This window comes from Crinia signifera, chromosome 2, assembly GCF_055691185.1.
Source record: "Crinia signifera chromosome 2, ASM5569118v1, whole genome shotgun sequence".
In the NCBI taxonomy this organism is placed as follows: domain Eukaryota; kingdom Metazoa; phylum Chordata; class Amphibia; order Anura; family Myobatrachidae; genus Crinia; species Crinia signifera.
This window is the reverse complement of record NC_139218.1, coordinates 213860196-213883944: the sequence shown is the minus strand read 5'-3', so window position 1 is coordinate 213883944 and position 23749 is coordinate 213860196. Positions and strand designations below refer to the sequence as shown.

Genomic DNA, 23749 nt, shown 5'->3' with positions numbered 1-23749 from the left:
ATGCCTGCGTTTTCCTTTGCACTCCCAGATAATGGGTGGGAGACACCCTCAAACACCAGCTTCCTGTCAATGAAATTGCTTATTGCTAGCAATCGCTGTGTTTTATCGCTGTTTGGCCACATGATCCTACGATTGATAACACTGGACAACAAATATTAACATTTTTGGGGGATCCTAAAAATTTCATATGTTTATTAATTTAGGCTGCTGAAAATGACAATGAAATTGAGACGTTTGTTGCTGTTTTAAAGTTATTCACATTTGTTGTTTTCCAAAACAAATAGCGTAATATACTGTACATACACAACATTAACAGTAATACAAATCATTGCTTTGAAAGCCGCTATCATTTTGAAAGTCGCTTGTACAATATGTACCGTATCCTGGTTAACTTGCAAAGGCAATCTACTTCTTTAATTGACAAAACATGTAACATGTGCAGAGAGAGTTAGATTTGGGTGAGTTATTTTGTTTCTGTGCAGGGAAAATACTGGCTGCTTTATTTTTACACTGCAATATAGTTCTCACTTTTAACTAAAACCCATAACTCTCTCTGTACATGTTACATATGCCCCCCCTCCCCCTCTGAAGTGCACATGGGGCCTTATTCTGATCGGTGCGGATATTCCCGCATGCGGACGGACCGCCGATGTTGATCGTCTGCGCATGTGCAGAGGTCACTCTGCGCATGTGCAGGCGATTTCGCCACACGGATTCTTTATACGCCGCACAGGGGGCGTAGAGGGGCGTGAGGGGCTACTTAGCCTCATTACCCTATGCATACGCCCCGCGTTTCATGGGCGTTCCCATGCAAACGTGGGGCGTATGCATGGTTATGAGGCCGTGACGCGTGGGTACGGGGCGGGCATCTGACATCGCCGGATGTCAGCTGCCCGCCCCCATACATGATTTCACACGGACAAGTGTCCGTGTGGTCTTGTGTTGCGGGACCTGGTGGAGCGTGCGGCCCTGCATTCGATGTTCGGCGACCATCGAATGCAGGGGCTGTTCCCAAGACGGAGGAGGCGTATCCCCGTCCAATTTCATGCGGATCGCCACATATCCGCGTACGGACGGCAGGTGGCGATCCGTATGGAAGGCGGGGATTCACCTGCACGGTTGCGGCCGCATATTCTGATCGGGCCGCACCGATCAGAATAAGGCCCCTGGTTTTGTCTATTTGAGAAGGAATTTGCCTTTGCGAGTGAACCAGAATAAGGGCCTTATTCTGGGGCATCTCTGACAAGTGTCCAACAATAGTCTGCTAGCATTGAAGCATTCCATTTCCCCTGGTATCTCTTTGTGTAACAATGTACAAATTGGTCTAGCTACAAATTATACAGAATTTTACTTTTTGAAAATATATTAACCAGAACGTTAAACAATGATAATCCATTTACATAATTGAAATGAGAAATGTCAACAAAGAAAATATTTTAAAAATGGGAAAATGTCTGCAATGCGTGACCACAGCATTGATCTAAGATTTAGTTCATCACTAAGGATCTTCAAAACTTTAACTAATAAACAATTTTAAACATCATATTTGTGTTCAGCGCAATGAAATCAGTAAGAATTGGTTGTTTTTATGTAGGATCCTTTTTGGGTGTTGCCTAGTGTAATCGGCCTACTTAAAAACAACCAATTCTTACTGATTTAATTGCGCTAAACACGAATATGATGTTTAAAATTGTGCGAAAAATACAACAACGATCAGGTCTGAATAACCATCATTTTTATTTTTTATGTTTCACTGTTTTGTATACTGTATGTGGTGGAAGGTTTGGCACTTTCTATCCTTAATGGGCATTCACACGGTCTGATTTTGGCTTAACTTTCCTTACGATTTTGACTAAAAGTCAAGTCAAAATCACACAGTGTTAAGGGGCTTGTGATACTGATGCGTGGCCCTGCAAGATCGGTATCACAAGTAAAAGTAGATTGTGCAGGCACAGTCTATTTTGACTATGTCGCATCATACTGTATATTTGGCCATAAGCCAAAATGCACAGTCACAATTGCAATTGTTTGTAGTCAAAACCGTCTCCAGGCACTACAATGGGAATTTGCAAGGTCAAAATCGTCCATAGCCTACATTGCAGCACGTGTACTGTATGCCCCTGAAGGCGACATGCCTCCCAACAGTTTCACTTTAGAAATTGGGATGCTGGTGCGGATGAGCCACATGAGCACCTGAAATAGGGCCTATGTCATGGGGGTGTGACCTCAAGGGATGCCGAAGCAATAGGCCATGCCCTCATTTCCCATCACTACAGGGGCATGGCATTCACTGTGAGAACTGCTGGTCATGCCCCCAGCCCCTCTGAATAGACACATGCACACAGCGTCTACTCATCGCCCTGCAGCATCGAGCGGGGGGCTCCCAACTAACCCCCCCCCCCCCCCCACACTGCAGGATGTGGAACTGCTCCAGAAAAAAAAACAGGACATTCCTGCGAAATTGGGATGTATGAAGCTATATAAGAGAAACAGGCACTTGGTGGTAAAACACTGAGACCTTACATACAGTCACTCAGTAGGAGGCACTATCAGTTATTAGTCTTTGACTTGCCCGGTGAATAGGAACACTGAGTAACAAGTAAGCAAGGCCAAGAAATCATTTCTACTGCAACTAATTAACTTAACCTGCCAGGTGCTGTTAGGAATATTCATTAGAATGGATGAGTTTGTGTGTTGTATAATACCTATGTACGTGTACTATGCACTTGCTTAATGTCCTTGACAGTACCTAAGGTAAAAGGAAGCATTTCACCTTAGTACAGATGAAAATCTCAGACTCCTACAGATCCACAGCAGCATGGTTTTAGTTTCATCTTCCCAGTAGAAGACGTACCATGCATATTTAATCACACATTCGGTATACCCAGAAGGGGAAAAGACTCATGCTTTGCAACAGAAAACATATATCTGGGGCCCTGTCTCAAAAGTTGTAATTTGTAGTCTAGAATATAAAGTGAGACATATTAGTTGTATTCTGTATCTGTGTGCCTATGACTATGAGCTAATTAGTATTTATACAGGAGGGTAGATTTCTTTACTGACGATGGGCTTAGCAATTGGTGGTCTGCTGGTGAAATCTATCTTATTACATAATTCATAAACTCCAACTGATAAGATGATTTGCAAATCATTGTTGTTATTTATTAGCTGCTCAGCAGCAGATTAACCCTTTACTGATCTGAATATTTAAAAGTGCTCCATTTATCACAGAATTGGTTTTTCTCAAACCTCTGGAGCTTTGTGAATGTATAAATACATATACTGTATGCAGATGAAGTGTTCCTATTTACTGATCCTTTTTTATTTTTGTCTATAAGGAGATGATGACCAGGAAGAGAATCAGAAAGTCAAGACCCAGAGACCACGGTCAGCCGATGAGCCAGCTGTATACATGGCACAAACAGGTGAGATGCATTGCCATCAGACAAGTCTTATTATATTAATACATTTGCGGTTTGTTGTTTTCATCATCAAAGACATCAACTTCATCTTCAACGTAGTACTTCAAACCAACGTAATCCAAACTTAGGGAAGAATTGCAATGAAATGTAAGGTATAATCATCGTGCACAGGTGAACTAAAACATTTTGATCATGTGAAAGTTGTTGAGTCAATTAATAAAAAATCAACCATAATAAGCAGGGCCATCTTGACAGCATTATGGGCCCCTGGGCAAAGTAATGTAGTGGGGCCCCTACCTAGTTCTGTATATATATATATATATATATATATATATATATATATATATATATATATATATATATATCTATATAATAAGTTGAAGAGTCTGTGTGCGTGTGTGTGTGTGTGCGTGTCCGTTGCATTGCGGGCACACCGTGGCACTCAGAGCTGTCAAATTTGGCAACATGGTACCTCTGGACCTGGTGGTGTGCACCTCGAAGCCGGTTTTGGGAAATTTCACTTAGAAATTTAAAAAACACCAAGTTTTAATTTGCCTTCATTGATGATCTGGGGAAAAGATTGACGATCGGGGAAACCGTTGTCGAAGAAACAACTCCACACCTGATATCATTGCTGTCATTGAGTATGCATTACATATTCTAACATTATGGTGAAGGCTTTAAACAATTAGGAATAACTGAGGATATACGGGAAGCGGTCATCTATTAGAATGAACTTAGGTCTACAGTCATTAGGTCGACCCCACTAGGTCGACTGGCAGGAAAGTCGACCTGACTTAAGGTCGACATGGGCCAAGGTCGACATGACTTAAGGTCGAATTTGCATAAAGGTCGACTGGTCATAAGGTCGACATGGGTTTTTCACTGTTTTTTGAGCCGACATGTGCCGACAGGCGGTATTTCATGCCCTACCATCCACTAGGGCGTGGTGGGAGAATAAAATAGTGTGCCGAGCGCAGCGAGGCACCGTGCCCGAAGCATTGCGAGCGAAGCGAGCTATGCGAGGGTCCGAGGGTCCGATTCTCATTGCCAACTGTGTCCATGTCGACTGTGTCGACATTCGGATAAAAAAAAACAGTGAAAAGCCCATGTCAACCTTATGACCAGTCGACCTTCCTCATGTCGACCTTTATGCAAATTCGACCTTAAGTCATGTCGACCTTGGCCCATGTTGACCTTAAGTCAGGTCGACCTTCCTGCCAGTCGACCTAGTGGGGTCGACCTAATGACTGTAGACCTAAGTTCATTCTGACAGATGTACCGATTCCGGATATACATAGACCACACATCACACACACGTACATATTGTACACGCGCACACACACACACAGTACACCACGTATGCACACAACACACATATCTATAGGTAGCGCACCTCACACACTTACACATTGGACAGATACACACAACAAAACACACACATAACACACCACATTCAGTACAACACAAACCCATATACACTACAACACATGCCCAAATACAGTACAACAAACACACAGAACACACACACTTCAACATTGTGCAGATACAGAAACACACAGAACACACACACTTAAGCATTGTCAGGATACAGACAGCACACTACACGCACATATATATGTAGTGCACCTCACAGTCAGCAGATACACATAACACAACAAACACACATAACACACCACTCACGGTACAACACACACCCACATTCACTACAACACGCACCCTAAAACAGTACAATAAAAGAACACACACAAACATTGCACAGATACACACAGCACACTACACACACACACACACACATTTATACATAGCACACCTTACGCACTTACACATTGGGCAGATACATTCAACACACACATAACATAGCTCTAACAGCGCAACACACACCCACATTCACCACACACACACAAAAAACAGTACAACACACAAAACACATACTTAAGAACTGCACAGATACACAAAGGCACAACACACACATACACATACTGTATATACATAGCACACCTCACACACTTACGCATTGGACAGATACATACAACACAAAACACACAACCACATACACTAGAACACACACACAAAAACAGTAACACACACAAACACATAAAAAAATAATTTGCCGTTTATTTAACAGTCTGTACCGGCTAATAAAAACTGTACCTAATGTACCGGCTTTTCTTTTTTTCCCATATCCATCTCTGCGCACCCCGGCCAGTTGCACTGAGAAATCTTTGTCCTGGCCAATGCACCCGTTGATCAATACAAAGTGGGTACACTGCACTCACCCTGTTAGTCAGTTGGATGCTAGGCACTGCTCTGCCTTAAGGGTTTTCCAGACTCTTTTGGCTCATAGATAATGTTTGGTCGATGGGCATGTGCGCTGCATGCATTTGTTTGAAGTTATGAGTGTAAGAAGTTGAAGAATAAGACTGAGATGAAGATTTGTCACGTTATAGTGTACAATTTACTCAATAAATCGTGAAATAAATATGTGTACATAGAAGTACAATCAAGAAATGAAAGTAGGATTAAAAAATAAATTCTGATTCAAACTGATAATTGTTGCGAAACAAATCTATAGGTGGAGGGGGTATGGATATTGTGGGCATAATTATTGTTTTATACACCTGTGACAGTGCCCCTGTACGGTGTGGTGCAAGATGGCGTACCTTAAATCTGGAGCTGGTGACCGCGGCGGCTTCTGGATTCTTCGCGGCTTCTGCTGGAGAACCTGTGGCAGGGAACGGCACAACCCAAGGGACCCACAAAAAAACAACGCTACTTCGGTTAGCAGCGACAAATATTTATTAAAGGAAAACAACTGCACTAGTCGCTGTGATATACTCGTACACATATGCAAACATCAATAAGAAAGATAAAAAAACACAAAGACAATGACATCAAACAGAGCAATATTAAAGACAATAATATTACATCACTAGAATACTATACCGCACATATAACACAATACTGCACATATAACACTATACTGCACATACAACACTATACTGAACTATAGTCCCTGGTGCAAGGAAAACAGTCAATGAAGAAACGGTCCCACGCAGGAAGATCCTCACAAGTACAAGGGTAGGCCCTACCTTAGTGTGCACACTACTATATAAAGGCCAGAAAATATTAATGGTCCCCTATAGCGGGGTACAGGCGAGTCCCCGTTACCTAGGGCAACTCCCTGCTAGACATACAACACAGGCTGTAGATATAGGCTTGGCAGTGGTGGCAAATCTGGCATGCAGCCAGAGGGGCGTTGCAGGTGTCTCTGGGCTGGTAATGTCGCAGGGTGATCAGCACCCCAATAACAGTTGTCCCCTATGCAGTGGAGAGCCACTTCAATAGCTGGGTAAAGTGGGCCAATGTGGGGTGCAGGCCAGCCTGGGGGTAGGGGAGCTCCTGTACCTTAACTCTCAGCTGCAGATGCCAGCTCCTGCTGGTCATGACTCTTCAGGGTCTCTCACTCCTCTCTGGGTCTCTCACTCTGCCTGGCACCTATCAGCAGCACCTGATCTCCTCTTCAGTGCAGGACAGGGGAACAGCTTCTCCATTCACTGCACACACGCTGCTGGGCTTTCTCCTCTCTCTGCCTGAGCCTCTCCCTGCTCCAAGCATGTCTTCTCACTCTCTCTGTGCACAATCTCTGCCTTCTCTCCACTGCAGCAAGTTTTCTCTGTCCCGTTCTGCTGGCTGACCCCTGACCTCTCAGCTTCCTGTCTTCACACACTCCAGGGCAGCCAATCAGGGGAATGTCAGGTTCTCTGCACGTGGATGTGAGCTGGGTCTGTTAACCCCTCACATCCCTGCAGTGTCTATGAAGCTGCAGTCTTTCCTAATAGCAGCATTGGCTGCCATTAAGCCTTTTTGAGGGCACAGGGGCACTCAGAGTGGATTGCCACATACCTCCCTGCTGGAAATTTGCCTGTCCGCAGGCAACTTAACCTGGGTCAGTAGGTTCCTGCCAAAAACCTCTCAATGTCCATGACAAGACATTTAACGGTGAGAAAGAAAACAGGTGAGTACACATACATTCACCACAAATACAAATTACTGCCTCCCTATCACCTGATATCCAATGTGGGCTCCCCGGGTCAACCATCCCTCCGCCACAGGACTCCATCCCTCTGCGGTCCAGCTTCTCCACTGCTGTCAACGGATGGCGCCCACTCTCACGACTTGCACTCAGCTTTAGGCACGTCTCGCCTCTCGATCTTGCTTCTTGGATCGCAGAATCGCCTGCTGTATCTGGAAGGCAAATTCTTCCCCGGAGATGGTCGTGTACTCGCCGTCCATTACAGGCTTCCCATTGATGAAACAGGTCTCAGCCTTTTCAACTCTCTCTGCTGGTTCTATCTTGGCCTTGGGTTCAGGCAACGGTATAGCTGGTTCCACTTCTGATGGCTCCACGGTCTCTGTCATGGCCGTATGGACCACAATTTTGGGGTTTCTCTCTGGTTCAGCCATTCTGGCAGTTCTTGGCCCTAGGTTCGCCGCTCGGTAACCGGCATCATCCATTCTAGGGACGTACTCTCTTGTTGGCTCTGCAAGTTGAGGCCTAGTCACTGCTTGCTGCCTCTGGTGAACTGCCTCACTCCACATGACCGGTTTCTCGCTTGTCCTTGTGATCTCAGGTTCTGGTGGGCGGGGCATCTGTCCTGGTCGAGGGCGTTTGACGCTAACCCTTTCATTCTCGCACTTGATCTCCCTTGGTTCGGCTCTACTTCCACCATGGCTGTACTCTTGCTGATAGTACGGTGGAGGCTCTCGATGGTGTGGATAGTGCTCTGGAGCGCGTCTGTTACGTTGCACTGGTGTGCCATCTGGCCCGGTCACGTTGGCGGCCTTGGTGCCTTTCTTCCCGCTTGTCAATTCGAATTCTACAGCCTCACCGTTGCTCAGGCTCCGGAAGCTATTTTGGGGATCGGCATGCTGAATGGCGGTATAGTGCACATACACGCTACGGCCGGTATCTGCGCGTTTAATGAAGCCATACCCGCGTGGTACATCAAACCACAGGACACGACCTGCAATTCTTCTTGGGCTGGCTCGTGGTCTACCCCTCGACGATATCACACCGGATGCTCTTGCCGTGTTCTGAAACACTGCCGGTGGACCTCCTGTCCTGTGTCTTCTCACGGTCTGTGGGCATACATTGGTTCGGTCAGTGGGTAGTTGTCCTGACCTCCATGGGGGATTCCGCTTCTGTCTGCGCCTTCCGCCACATTCACGTCGCTGTCTTTCCTTTTCATCCTCCGCCCATTCCTGACGCATCTCACGGATCATCCTGGTCATTTCGGTCATCGCTTCGATGATGGCCCCAATCGAGTTCTGATTGGCTTGGGCTGGTGGAGTGGCGGTTCTTCGCATCTCCAGCGGTTCTATGTACTGCGATCGCCACATCTTGCCGTTCACAGGGGTCTTGTGCAATCCTGTTCGTGACGCCAAGTGTGACAGTGCCCCTGTACGGTGTGGTGCAAGATGGCGTACCTTAAATCTGGAGCTGGTGACCGCGGCGGCTTCTGGATTCTTCGCGGCTTCTGCTGGAGAACCTGTGGCAGGGAACGGCACAACCCAAGGGACCCACAAAAAAACAACGCTACTTCGGTTAGCAGCGACAAATATTTATTAAAGGAAAACAACTGCACTAGTCGCTGTGATATACTCGTACACATATGCAAACATCAATAAGAAAGATAAAAAAACACAAAGACAATGACATCAAACAGAGCAATATTAAAGACAATAATATTACATCACTAGAATACTATACCGCACATATAACACAATACTGCACATATAACACTATACTGCACATACAACACTATACTGAACTATAGTCCCTGGTGCAAGGAAAACAGTCAATGAAGAAACGGTCCCACGCAGGAAGATCCTCACAAGTACAAGGGTAGGCCCTACCTTAGTGTGCACACTACTATATAAAGGCCAGAAAATATTAATGGTCCCCTATAGCGGGGTACAGGCGAGTCCCCGTTACCTAGGGCAACTCCCTGCTAGACATACAACACAGGCTGTAGATATAGGCTTGGCAGTGGTGGCAAATCTGGCATGCAGCCAGAGGGGCGTTGCAGGTGTCTCTGGGCTGGTAATGTCGCAGGGTGATCAGCACCCCAATAACAGTTGTCCCCTATGCAGTGGAGAGCCACTTCAATAGCTGGGTAAAGTGGGCCAATGTGGGGTGCAGGCCAGCCTGGGGGTAGGGGAGCTCCTGTACCTTAACTCTCAGCTGCAGATGCCAGCTCCTGCTGGTCATGACTCTTCAGGGTCTCTCACTCCTCTCTGGGTCTCTCACTCTGCCTGGCACCTATCAGCAGCACCTGATCTCCTCTTCAGTGCAGGACAGGGGAACAGCTTCTCCATTCACTGCACACACGCTGCTGGGCTTTCTCCTCTCTCTGCCTGAGCCTCTCCCTGCTCCAAGCATGTCTTCTCACTCTCTCTGTGCACAATCTCTGCCTTCTCTCCACTGCAGCAAGTTTTCTCTGTCCCGTTCTGCTGGCTGACCCCTGACCTCTCAGCTTCCTGTCTTCACACACTCCAGGGCAGCCAATCAGGGGAATGTCAGGTTCTCTGCACGTGGATGTGAGCTGGGTCTGTTAACCCCTCACATCCCTGCAGTGTCTATGAAGCTGCAGTCTTTCCTAATAGCAGCATTGGCTGCCATTAAGCCTTTTTGAGGGCACAGGGGCACTCAGAGTGGATTGCCACACACCCACAGATGATGAGAAATTTTCACTTCAGTGTCACTATAGGGGTATTTCCAATTGGGGTTCAGGTGGTCTTTTAGGGGTCCCTTTACAATCCCGTTGGTCTCTTCTCCTGGAGCCTATGGTCTCCCTCAGTGATTGACTATCATTAGGGAGACTGTAGGCTCAAGGAGGAGAGACCTATGGGATTGTAAAGGGTCCCTGAAAGACCACCTGGACCCCAATTGGGAATCCCGCTATGGTGACACTGTGACACTGTACAGAAAATCCCATCAATTGAGGACCCCCTGTAGGTGTACCAAACACCAATTATGCCCACAATATCCATACTCCCACCCACCTATAGATTTGTTTCGAAACCCACCCCCATCCAAACAATTATCAGTTTGAATCAGAACTTATTTTTGAATCCTACTTTCATTTTTTAATTGTACTTCTATGTACACGTATATATGTTTTCACAATTTATTGAGTAAATTGTACACTTTAACATGGCAAATCTTTTTCTCAGTCTTATTCTTCAACTTATTACACTCCAAACCTTATCAATGCACCCATTTATGATTGCGATGGCTGGATCGGTGTATTGTCCTGGTGGGTGTAGGGAAGAATTTGGCCCATTGCACCCGTACCCAGTGGTGCATTGCAGTGGTGCAGTTAGCGTGCATCGAGTCATGATATCATGTGGCCAGGCCCGCGGACCTGCTCCCACACTCAGTGGCTGCCCCAATGTTTGGTAGAGATGCCCGGTGCATGTGCTTTACAGATCTCCAGACCTCAGAGACTGTTGCTGGCAGGATCGGTGAGGGGAGCGTCAGTGGCATGGAGCGGTGAATTTTTAATTAATTATGGCGCGGGAAGTAATGCCCACCACGGTCTCCACGCACTCAGTGCCTGTAATTACACACCCTACAAACTGTACCATTGAAAGTATAGAAATGGAGGTGTGGCCACGTCCCTTTCTGATTTTGTACCAATTTCTGACCCTCAGATTTTGGAAGGTATGTCATAGGTGCTAAATCTCAGGAGTGGATGTGGAATTTATCAACACATACAAGTTATCAACTCAGGAGCGTTGTGTTTCAAACAACAACACTACACCTGATTTCATTGCCATCATTGAGTATCAATGCAAGCACATTCTAACATTATGGTGGAATCTATAACAAATTACAATCTTAGGTCTTTGGCACAGCATACTGTAAGATGACATTTTTCAGCAATTTTGGAAATAATAAAAACCCAAGGTTTTCCCGGGCAACGCCGGGCGGGTCAGCTAGTATATGTGCAGATAAAAGATGGTACAATATTTTATTTCCTTTAAAACACTGGATCACAAAGTACAGAATCACGTACCACAGTGGGCGGTTAGATAGAACCGCACCGTTTACAGCATGAGGGTTCCCGTGGGGAAAGGATTTGAGCAGCGGCAGCTTCAGCTTCAGCTGAACCTTGGATGAACAGAAATGATGACGCCAGGCCACGCCGCTACGCGTTTCGTCACTAGTACTTTGTCAGAGGGCTGGCCTGGCGTCAGTCAGAATCCTCTTTTAAAGCCCATTGTGAGAACTTAATTACAAACAGCCGTGTCGACTTGATGATTGCTGTGTGTGAACCATATCACTTTAAATCACAGCACAGTCTCATACTTTCTTTTAAGGTACAATGAAGACATTAAAAATACATTAAAAATACATATAACATGATACATATAATAAAAATTGTTTTAAACAGCATGTCACAAAGAGAAAAAAATAAAAAAAATTTACATAAAAAAAAGGTACTTGTTTCCTAGCACGGCCACAACGATCATAATCGCGGTCATCATGGGGTAAAATCGGGGCCATCGCAGGCATCGCATGCTCAAAAAAATCGGGTGCGATGGGCCAGACGCGATGCCCGCGATTTCCCCATAGAGAACAATGTTAAATGCCTCAATTTACCCGCGATGACCACGATTTCACATAGGAAACAATGGGAAATGGCTCAATTTACCCAAATTATCATAGGAACAATGGTAAATGGGCCAAAAACACCCATGAACATTGAAATGTCCCCCCAAAAGTAGTTTACGGCACCACGTGATCAACGTGAACCCGAAGCGTGGCGAGCGCAGCGAGCCCGCGAGGGGCGGCGGTACGCGTCCTCCGACCTTTTCATACCCCTACTATCCACTAGGGCGTGGAGTGAGAATAGAATAGTGTGGCGAGCGCAGCGAGCCACCGAGCCCGAAGCGTGGCGAGCGCAGCGAGCCCCGCGAGGGGACGCGGATACCTGTAAAGCCCACGAAGGGACGCGTTTACCTGTGAAGGTATCCGCGTCCCCTCGCGGGGCTCGCTGCGCTCGCCACGCTTCGGGCTCGGTGGCTCGCTGCGCTCGCCACACTATTCTATTCTCACTCCACGCCCTAGTGGATAGTGGGGGTATGAAAAGGTCAGAGGACGCGTACCGCCGCCCCTCGCGGACTCGCTGCGCTCGCCACGCTTCGGGTTCACGTTCATCGCAGGTTGGCGTGAACTACTTTTGGGGGGACATTTCACTGGTCAGGGGGGGGTTTGGGGCTTTCTGGCCCATTTACCATTCTTCCCTATGATGATTTGGGTAAATTGACCCATTTAACATTGTTTCCTATGGGAAATCGGGGTCATCGCGGGTAAATTGAGGCATTTAACATTGTTTCCTATGGGGAAATCGCGGCCATCGCGGGTGGACCATTTAAGCATTTTTAGCCGCACACGACGCGACCGACCCGATTTTTCACTGTTTTCAATGCATTTCAATGGAAAAATCGGGGGCATCGCGTCGGTCGCGTCGCAGGCCACTAAAATTACCCCCGATGGCCAAGATTTGTGGCCGTGCTAGGAAACAAGTACCAAAAAAATACATATGTATATAAAACAAATACAAAAATCATTGTTTTAACAACATTATTAAAAGGCATCTACTCCTAAAATCATGAAACACAGAAGTTGATCTCAGTATATAGGGTAAGAAAAACCATTAACCATAATTAGCAGCATACTGTATATCGGGGTGTAATTAACTCAGCTTTTTCAAATAGAAGACATTCCATTTGTGTCAGTATCTCCACACTCAGGTGTCAAATTACCTTCAGTGGAGGATTTGTTGCATAGCAGACTTGCATTTCTGACATGATGTCGTAAAATGGTCATATGTCGACCTGGTTGACACACGTACTTTTACATGGACACAATAGAAGAAAAAAAATTGGTACTTGTTTCCTAGCATGGCCACAATCTTGTGGATCGTGTACCTTTAAGTTAAGGTACACGATCCACACGATGGACCCGATTTCCTTTGAAATCAGGTCCATTTTGCCGGCAAAGGTACAAAATCGGGGGCATCGCGTCGGTCGGGACCATTAACCCCTTCCCGACATTTGACGTACATTTACGTCATGGTCGGGAAGTACTTCCCGACACATGGCGTAAATGTACGTCATGGCTTTAAACTGTCACCGCGTCTATAGACGCGGTGACAGTTTAAACATGTCTGCTGTCCCTGACAGCAGACATGTCCCTGCATGCCCAGGGGGGGCTGCGATGCCGCCCCCCCGTCGGCGATCGCTGTGATTGGCTGTTCAGTGTGAACAGCCAATTACAGCGTTTTCTGTGTCACCGGCGAATAACGTTCGCCGGTGACACAGGGATCGGAGGTGATTGGTGCTGTAAAGTACAGCACCAATCACCACGGGGTGTAAGGGTGACACTGGTGTCACCCCACCTCACCCCGCCCGCCCCCAAAGGCCGTGATTGGTTCGTCGGACCGATGAACCAATCACAGCCATGGAGGGTGATTTAAACTAACGGTGACTGCACTGCAGACGCCATTCCGGTCTGGAATTGCGTGCAGTGCGGTCACCGTGCCTATCTGCCGTGGTATACTGACCTGATCCTTGCAAATACTTACCTGATCACTGCTTGTAGCGTGCTGGATAGAGAGATAGTGACAGAGAGTGATAGAGAGTGCTATATTTTGTGTCTGCTGCCCCCCTTTTGTGCACCCCCAGCAACTTTTTGGGGGTGCAGGGGTTATTTTTTATATATATAACTGTCAGTGCTGCTGCTGCAGTGTCATAGAGTGATAGATAGTGAGAGATAGAGAGATAGAGAGAGATAGAGAGAGATAGTGACAGAGTGATAGAGAGTGCTATATTTTGTGTCTGCTGCCCCCCCCTTTTGTGCTGATCACTATATCTGAGGTGATCAGCAACTTTTTGGGGGTGCAGAGGATTTTTTTTTTTATATATATACCTGTCAGTTGCTGCCAGTTGCACTGTCAGTTGCACCAAAGGTTGTGCACCTGCTGCCCCTCACTGGTAATCAGTGTCGCATCAGTGATCACCTTTTTTTTTTTTTGAGGGTGCTGTGGGGTCTTTTTTTTTCAATTTTCAATTTTTGGCGCAGGACCTTTTTTTTTTTTTTTAACCCCTTCAATTTTTTTTTTTTTTTTTTAACCCCTTCAATTTTTTTTTTTTTTATTGGGATCAAATTCCTGTATAAAGTATTTTTTTTTTCTGCACTACATACACACTACACACTACATACCCCCCGGGTTGAAATAAAGTTTGTACCCCCCCTACACTATACACGTGTTGAAACATTTCACTACCAGAAACACAAAAATAAAAATGGCATCCCAAATGTCATCCCAAATGTCATCCCAGTCATCCAGAAGAATGTATTCAGCGGAGGAGGCATATGCCATGCTTGCCTCTGACTCTGACACAGCCAGTGAGGCAAGCGGGGAATTTGAAGGATTCATCTTAAGCTACTCTTCCTCCTCTAGTGATGAGGGACCCCCTCAAAGACGCCCCCGTAGAGCAGCTGAGACCCCCCCCCCCCCAATAATTGATCTCGTATGGACCCCACCACCAGACAATTTTGAGCCCCAGGTTCCTGAGTTTTTGGCCATGCCAGGAATCCAATTTGATTCCACAGGTCTCAGAGAAATTGACTTTTTCAAATTATTTTTCTCTGATGATTTTATAAATTTAATGGTGGACCAAACTAATTTATATGCCCAGCAGTTTATTGCTCAAAACCCCACGTCATCATTTGCTAGGTGGACCCCTGTAGATGCAGTAGAGATGATGACGTTTTGGGGTCTGGTGTTTCATATGGGCATAGTAAAAAAGCCAGAAATTAGGCAATATTGGAGTACAGATGTTCTGTACAGCACCCCATTTTACCGTATGGCCATGACTCGGGCTCGTTTTGAGATGATCCTTAAATTTTTGCATTACAACGATAATGCACAGTGCCCACCCAGAGATGATCCCACCTTTGACCGGCTATTCAAAGTCAGGCCGGTCATTGATCATTTCAGTGCCAAATTTGCAGAGATGTACATCCCTGAAAAATTTATTTGTATTGACGAGTCCCTTATACATTTTAAAGGAAGGGTTAAATTCCGCCAGTACCTTCCCAGTAAGAGGGCAAGGTATGGCATAAAAATGTATAAGCTGTGTGAAAGCACCTCAGGGTACACCCACATGTTTAGGGTATATGAAGGGAAGGATTCAAGAATTGAACCGCCAGAATGCCCCCCCTCCCTCGTAGGTGTTAGTGGAAAAATTGTCTGGGATTTAGTGCACCCCTTCCTGGATAAAGGTTATCACCTCTATGTGGATAACTTTTACACTAGCATCCCCCTGTTTAAGGCCCTTGGTTCAAGAGGTACAGCAGCTTGCGGTACTGTGCGCAAGAACCAAAGAGGCCTCCCAAAAACGCACATTGCCCAAGTAATGAGAAGGGGTGAAAGCAGGGGAATATGCACCGAAAATATGTTGTTGGTCAAATATAAGGACAAGAGGGATGTCCTTATACTGACAACAATTCACGGAGACAGTACCACCTCCGTCCCTGTACGAGGTACCAGTACCAACACCTCAAAACCTAATTGTATCCTGGATTACAATAGGTACATGGGCGGAGTGGATCTTTCAGATCAGGTACTGAAGCCGTACAGTGCCCTGCGGAAAACAAAAATCTGGTACAAGAAGCTGGCCGTGTATATCATCCAGATGGCACTGTATAACGCTTACGTGCTATTCCGTTCTACCGGCCAGAGGGGGACATTTATGCACTTTCAAGAGGAAGTCATAAAGGGCCTAATATTTGGGAACCAGCAGGCAGAGGGCCCCAGTACTTCTAGTACTGGCCCCCGTATTGTACCAGGGCAGCATTTTCCTGATGAAATCCCCTCCACTGGAAAAAAGGTCAGGACACAAAAAAGGTGCAAAGTTTGCTATAAAAAGGGAATAAGAAAGCAAACTATTTTCCAGTGTGACACTTGCCCCGACAAACCCGGCCTATGTATAAAGGAGTGTTTTAAAATATACCACACATCTATGGATTATTAGGTTCATAATTTCACCGTGCTTCGGGGGTCTTGCTAATGCCACATGGCACCCACCATTCATTCCACCAGAATCTGAGCCGCAAAATCCAAAAATCACTCCTTCCCTTCTGAGTCCTGCCATGCACCCAAATGGTATTTTTTGGTCACATGTGAGGCATTGCCGTACTCAGGAGAAATTGGGGCACAGATTTTGGGGTGCTTTTTCTCCTTCATACCTTCTGAAAATGAAAAATTTTGAGCCAGAACTGCATTTTTGTGTAAAAAAATGTAATTTTTCATTTTCACTGCCCAGTTGTATCAAAATTGGTGAAACCCCTGGGGGTTTGAAATGTACACTATACCCCTAGATGAATTCCCTGAGGGGTGTAGTTTGCAAAATGGGGTCACTTGTGGGGGGGTTCCACTGTATTGGTGCTTTGGGGGTCTTGCTAATGCGACATAGCACCCACCAACATTCCACCAGAATTTGTGCTGCAAAATCCAAATATCACTCCTTCCCTTCTGAGTCCTGCCACTTTTTGGTCACACATGAGGCATTGCCGTACTCGGGAGAAATTGGGGCACAGATTTTTGGGTGCTTTTTCTCCTTCATACCTTCTGAAAATGAAAAATTTTGAGCCAGAACTGCATTTTTGTGTAAAAAAATGTAATTTTTCATTTTCACTGCCCAGTTGTATCAAAATTGGTGAAACCCCTGGGGGTTTGAAATGTACACTATACCCCTAGATGAATTCCCTGAGGGGTGTAGTTTGCAAAATGGGGTCACTTGTGGGGGGGTTCCACTGTATTGGTGCTTTGGGGGTCTTGCTAATGCGACATAGCACCCACCAACATTCCACCAGAATTTGTGCTGCAAAATCCAAATATCACTCCTTCCCTTCTGAGTCCTGCAACTTTTTGGTCACACTTGAGGCATTGCCGTACTCGGGAGAAATTGGGGCACAGATTTTGGGGTGCTTTTTCTCCTTCATACCTTCTGAAAATGAAAACTTTTGAGCCAGAACTGCATTTTTGTGTAAAAAAATGTAATTTTTCATTTTCACTGCCCAGTTGTATCAAAATTGGTGAAACCCCTGGGGGTTTGAAATGTACACTATACCCCTAGATGAATTCCCTGAGGGGTGTAGTTTGCAAAATGGGGTCACTTGTGGGGGGGTTCCACTGTATTGGTGCTTTGGGGGTCTTGCTAATGCGACATAGCACCCACCAACATTCCACCAGAATCTGAGCCGCAAAATCCAAAAATCACTCCTTCCCTTCTGAGTCCTGCCATGCACCCAAATGGTATTTTTTGGTCACATGTGAGGCATTGCCGTACTGGGGAGAAATTGGGGCACAGATTTTGGGGTGCTTTGTCTCATTCATTCCTTGTGAAAATGAAAAATTTTGAGCCAGAACTGCATTTTTGTGTAAAAAATGTAATTTTTCATTTGCACAGCCCAGTTGTATCAAAATTGGTGAAACCCCTGGGGGTTTGAAATGTACACTATACCCCTAGATGAATTCCCTGAGGGGTGTAGTTTGCAAAATGGGGTCACTTGTGGGGGGGTTCCACTGTATTGGTGCTTTGGGGGTCTTGCTAATGCGACATAGCACCCACCAACATTCCACCAGAATCTGAGCCGCAAAATCCAAAAATCACTCCTTCCCTTCTGAGTCCTGCCATGCACCCAAATGGTATTTTTTGGTCACATGTGAGGCATTGCCGTACTCGGGAGAAATTGGGGCACAGATTTTGGGGTGCTTTTTCTCCTTCATACCTTCTGAAAATGAAAAATTTTGAGCCAGAACTGCATTTTTGTGTAAAAAAATGTAATTTTTCATTTTCACTGCCCAGTTGTATCAAAATTGGTGAAACCCCTGGGGGTTTGAAATGTACACTATACCCCTAGATGAATTCCCTGAGGGGTGTAGTTTGCAAAATGGGGTCACTTGTGGGGGGGTTCCACTGTATTGGTGCTTTGGGGGTCTTGCTAATGCGACATAGCACCCACCAACATTCCACCAGAATCTGAGCTGCAAAATCCAAAAATCACTCCTTCCCTTTTGAGTCCTGCCATGCACCCAAATGGTATTTTTTGGTCACATGTGAGGCATTGCCGTACTGGGGAGAAATTGGGGCACAGATTTTGGGGTGCTTTGTCTCCTTCATTCCTTGTGAAAATGGAAAATTTTGAGCCAGAACTGCATTTTTGTGTAAAAAATGTAATTTTTCATTTGCACAGCCCAGTTGTATCAAAATTGGTGAAACCCCTGGGGGTTTGAAATGTACACTATACCCCTAGATGAATTCCCTGAGGGGTGTAGTTTGCAAAATGGGGTCACTTGTGGGGGGGTTCCACTGTATTGGTGCTTGGGGGGTCTTGCTAATGCGACATAGCACCCACCAACATTCCACCAGAATCTGAGCTGCAAAATCCAAAAATCACTCCTTCCCTTCTGAGTCCTGCCATTCACTCAAATGGTATTTTTTGGTCATATGTGAGGCATTGCCGTACTCGGGAGAAATTGGGGCACAGATTTTGGGGTGCTTTGTCTCCTTCATTCCTTGGGAAAATGAAAAATTTTGAGCCAGAACTGCATTTTTGTGTAAAAAATTTAATTTTTCATTTTCACTGCCCAGTTGTACCACAATTGGTGAAACCCCTGGGGGTTTGAAATGTACACTATACCCCTAGATGAATTCCCTGAGGGGTGTAGTTTGCAAAATGGGGTCACTTGTGGGGGGGTTCCTAAATTTTAGCATCTTATGGTGCCTAGAAACCTACATGGTGCCTAAAAAATAATCTCATAAAAAGGAGGCTCCAAAATCAAGTAGGTGCTCCTTCTATTATGAAGCCTGTGGTTTGGTCAACGTGCACACTAGGGCCACATATAGGATATTTATGAAAACAAAAGAATTGGGGGAATCAATTTTTAGTCACATTTCTCTAGTAAAATCTACTGTGTTCCTTAGAAAAATGTATTAAAATTGCAAATCTGCAAAAAAAATGAAATTTTGAAATTTCACCTACACTTTGTTTTAATTCCTGTGAAACACCTAAAGGGTTAACAAACTTCCAAAATGCTGTTTTGAATACTGTGAGGGGTGCAGTTTTTGAAATGGCATCATTTATGGGGGTGTCTCACATACAAGTCCCTCAAAGTCACATCAGAACTGAACTGGTCCCTAAAAAAATCAGTGTTTGAAATTTTCTTGAAAATTTGAGAATTTGCTATTCATATTGTAAGCCTCCTAGTGTCCAAAAAAATTAAAAGGAAGTTGAAATAATGATGGAAACATAAAGTAGACATATGGTCTATGTTAGTTATTAACTATTTTGAGTGGTATGATTATTTGTCTCACAAGCAGAAAATTTAACATTTTGCAAATTGCTAAATTTTCCATTTTTTTTACGACATTTTGGTATTTTTCACAAAAAAACACAGACTGTATCGACCCAAATTTACCACTAACTTGAAGTACAATGTGTCACGAGAAAACAATCTCAAAATCACTGGGATAAGTAAAAGCAAAAAAAAAGTTATCCACACTTAAGTGATACATGTCCGATTTGAAAAAAAGGGCTCTGTCAGGAAGGCAAAAACATGCTGTGTCAGGAAGGGCTTAACATTGGTCCCGACGCGACCGACGCGATGCCCCCGATTTCCCCATAGGCTTCAATGTTAAAATCTTTTTTAACATTGAAATCGTGAGGATCGCGTCGGTCTTGTGCCATTATAATGGCACAAGATGAGATGGACTTGATTAAGTCCATCTCACCTTTAAAAAAATGTGAAAAATGTGAAATGGGCCAATATGACCCATTTCACATTATAGATGTCCCCGTCGTCACCCCACGATAGACAGCCCGAAGCGTGGCGAGCGGCCGCGTATAACTTCACAGGTATACGCATCTCCTCGCGGGGCTCGCTGCGCTCGCCACGCTTCGGGCTCGGTGGCTCGCTGCGCTCGCCACACTATTCTATTCTCAACTCCACGCCGACGTGGATAGTAGGGGAATGAAAAGGTCGGAGGACGCGCACCGCCGCCCCTCGCGGGCTCGCTGCGCTCGCCACGCTTCGGGTTGGCGTCTATCGTGGGGTGGGGTTTACGTCGTTAAATTTAGGGGTCTAGGGAATATTTTACATTGAATCCAATGTCAAATCAGGTCCCAGGGACCCGATTTACATTTCATTCAATCAAAAAATCGGGTCGAAAATCGGGTCGGTCGCGTCGATCGCATCGCATGCGACCAAATCGCATGCGATGCGATCGACCCGATTTTTCTGACACGACCACCCCGATGTAAATCGGTGTGGCCGTGCTAGGAAACAAGTACCAAAAAATTTATATAGAAGGAGAAAAAACGATACATAAAATTAAGATTAAATTAACGATACATAAAATTAAGATACATAAAATTAAGATAATACAATTATTTTCAGAAAAGAACTGGAGTATATTCATGGACCCGGTAATTCATTTGGGGTTTCCAAGCGGTCCATGGAGAAAAATTAATATATTAATGAATTGAGGCAGAAGGGTAGTGAACATAAATGGTTCAAAAGGGCATTTTTCACGGGGTGGAATATTTATTCTAAAAAGGGGGTGATTTCTATAGCTTCATTCAATCCCACAGGTGCTAATGTGTTGATGGTATATATATATATATATATATATATAGTCTCGTAGGAAGGAACAGACAGCGGCACTCCAAGGGTTTTCAACAGCGTGTATTAAAGCAAACCAACGTTTCGGGGTATCATTCACCCCTTTGTCAAGGTTTGAACTGGTCCCTAAAAAAATCAGTGTTTGAAATTTTCTTGAAAATTTGAGAATTTGCTATTCATATTGTAAGCCACCTAGTGTCCAAAAAAATTAAAAGGAAGTTGAAATAATGATGGAAACATAAAGTAGACATATGGTCTATGTTAGTTATTAACTATTTTGAGTGGTATGATTATTTGTCTCACAAGCAGAAAATTTAACATTTTGCAAATTGCTAAATTTTCCATTTTTTTACGACATTTTGGTATTTTTCACAAAAAAACACAGACTGTATCGACCCAAATTTACCACTAACTTGAAGTACAATGTGTCACGAGAAAACAATCTCAAAATCACTGGGATAAGTAAAAGCAAAAAAAAGTTATCCACACTTAAGTGATACATGTCCGATTTGAAAAAAAGGGCTCTGTCAGGAAGGCAAAAACATGCTGTGTCAGGAAGGGGTTAACATTGGTCCCGACGCGACCGACGCGATGCCCCTGATTTCCCCATAGGCTTCAATGTTAAAATATTTTTTAACATTGAAATCGTGAGGATCGCGTCGGTCTTGTGCCATTATAATGGCACAAGATGAGATGGACTTGATTAAGTCCATCTCACCTTTAAAAAAATGTGAAAAATGTGAAATGGGCCAATATGACCCATTTCACATTATAGATGTCCCCGTCGTCACCCCACGATAGACGCCAACCCGAAGCGTGGCGAGCGCAGCGAGGCCACGAGGGGCGGCGGTGCGCGTCCTCCGACCTTTTCATTCCCCTACTATCCACGTCGGCGTGGAGCTGAGAATAGAATAGTGTGGCGAGCGCAGCGAGCCACCGAGCCCGAAGCGTGGCGAGCGGCCGCGTATAACTTCACAGGTATACGCATCCCCTCGTGGGGCTCGCTGCGCTCGCCACGCTTCGGGCTCGGTGGCTCGCTGCGCTCGCCACACTATTCTATTCTCAACTCCACGCCGACGTGGATAGTAGGGGAATGAAAAGGTCGGAGGACGCGCACCGCCGCCCCTCGCGGGCTCGCTGCGCTCGCCACGCTTCGGGTTGGCGTCTATCGTGGGGTGGGGTTTACGTCGTTAAATTTGGGGGTCTAGGGAATATTTTACATTGAATCCAATGTAAAATCAGGTCCCAGGGACCCGATTTACATTTCATTCAATCAAAAAATCGGGTCGAAAATCGGGTCGGTCGCGTCGATCGCATCGCATGCGACCAAATCGCATGCGATGCGATCGACCCGATTTTTCCGACACGACCACCCCGATGTAAATCGGTGTGGCCGTGCTAGGAAACAAGTACCAAAAAATGTATATAGAAGGAGAAAAAATGATACATAAAATTAAGATTAAATTAACGATACATAAAATTAAGATACATAAAATTAAGATAATACAATTATTTTCAGAAAAGAACTGGAGTATATTCATGGCCCCGGTAATTCATTTGGGGTTTCCAAGCGGTCCATGGAGAAAAATTAATATATTAATGAATTGAGGCAGAAGGGTAGTGAACATAAATGGTTCAAAAGGGCATTTTTCACGGGGTGGAATATTTATTCTAAAAAGGGGGTGATTTCTATAGCTTCATTCAATCCCACAGGTGCTAATGTGTTGATGGTATATATATATATATATATATATATATATAGTCTCGTAGGAAGGAACAGACAGCGGCACTCCAAGGGTTTTCAACAGCGTGTATTAAAGCAAACCAACGTTTCGGGGTATCATTCACCCCTTTGTCAAGGTTTGAACTGGTCCCTAAAAAAATCAGTGTTTGAAATTTTCTTGAAAATTTGAGAATTTGCTATTCATATTGTAAGCCTCCTAGTGTCCAAAAAAATTAAAAGGAAGTTGAAATAATGATGGAAACATAAAGTAGACATATGGTCTATGTTAGTTATTAACTATTTTGAGTGGTATGATTATTTGTCTCACAAGCAGAAAATTTAACATTTTGCAAATTGCTAAATTTTCCATTTTTTTACGACATTTTGGTATTTTTCACAAAAAAAACACAGACTGTATCGACCCAAATTTACCACTAACTTGAAGTACAATGTGTCACGAGAAAACAATCTCAAAATCACTGGGATAAGTAAAAGCAAAAAAAAGTTATCCACACTTAAGTGATACATGTCCGATTTGAAAAAAAGGGCTCTGTCAGGAAGGCAAAAACATGCTGTGTCAGGAAGGGGTTAACATTGGTCCCGACGCGACCGACGCGATGCCCCCGATTTCCCCATAGGCTTCAATGTTAAAATATTTTTTAACATTGAAATCGTGAGGATCGCGTCGGTCTTGTGCCATTATAATGGCACAAGATGAGATGGACTTGATTAAGTCCATCTCACCTTTAAAAAAATGTGAAAAATGTGAAATGGGCCAATATGACCCATTTCACATTATAGATGTCCCCGTCGTCACCCCACGATAGACGCCAACCGAA

The 23749-nt window shown here is 44.8% G+C and overlaps 1 protein-coding gene across 8 annotated transcripts in view; it reads left to right on the top strand.

Annotated features, from left to right (window-relative positions):
• ADGRB2 (adhesion G protein-coupled receptor B2) overlaps positions 1-23749 on the top strand; it is a 469428-nt gene that overhangs the window by 290374 nt on the left and 155305 nt on the right. For all 8 annotated transcript variants that reach the window (XM_083173693.1, XM_083173697.1, XM_083173694.1 and 5 more), the window contains exon 3: positions 3339-3425. In XM_083173693.1, coding sequence (XP_083029819.1) covers positions 3339-3425 — 87 coding nt within the window. The remainder of the gene's footprint in view (positions 1-3338; positions 3426-23749) is intronic.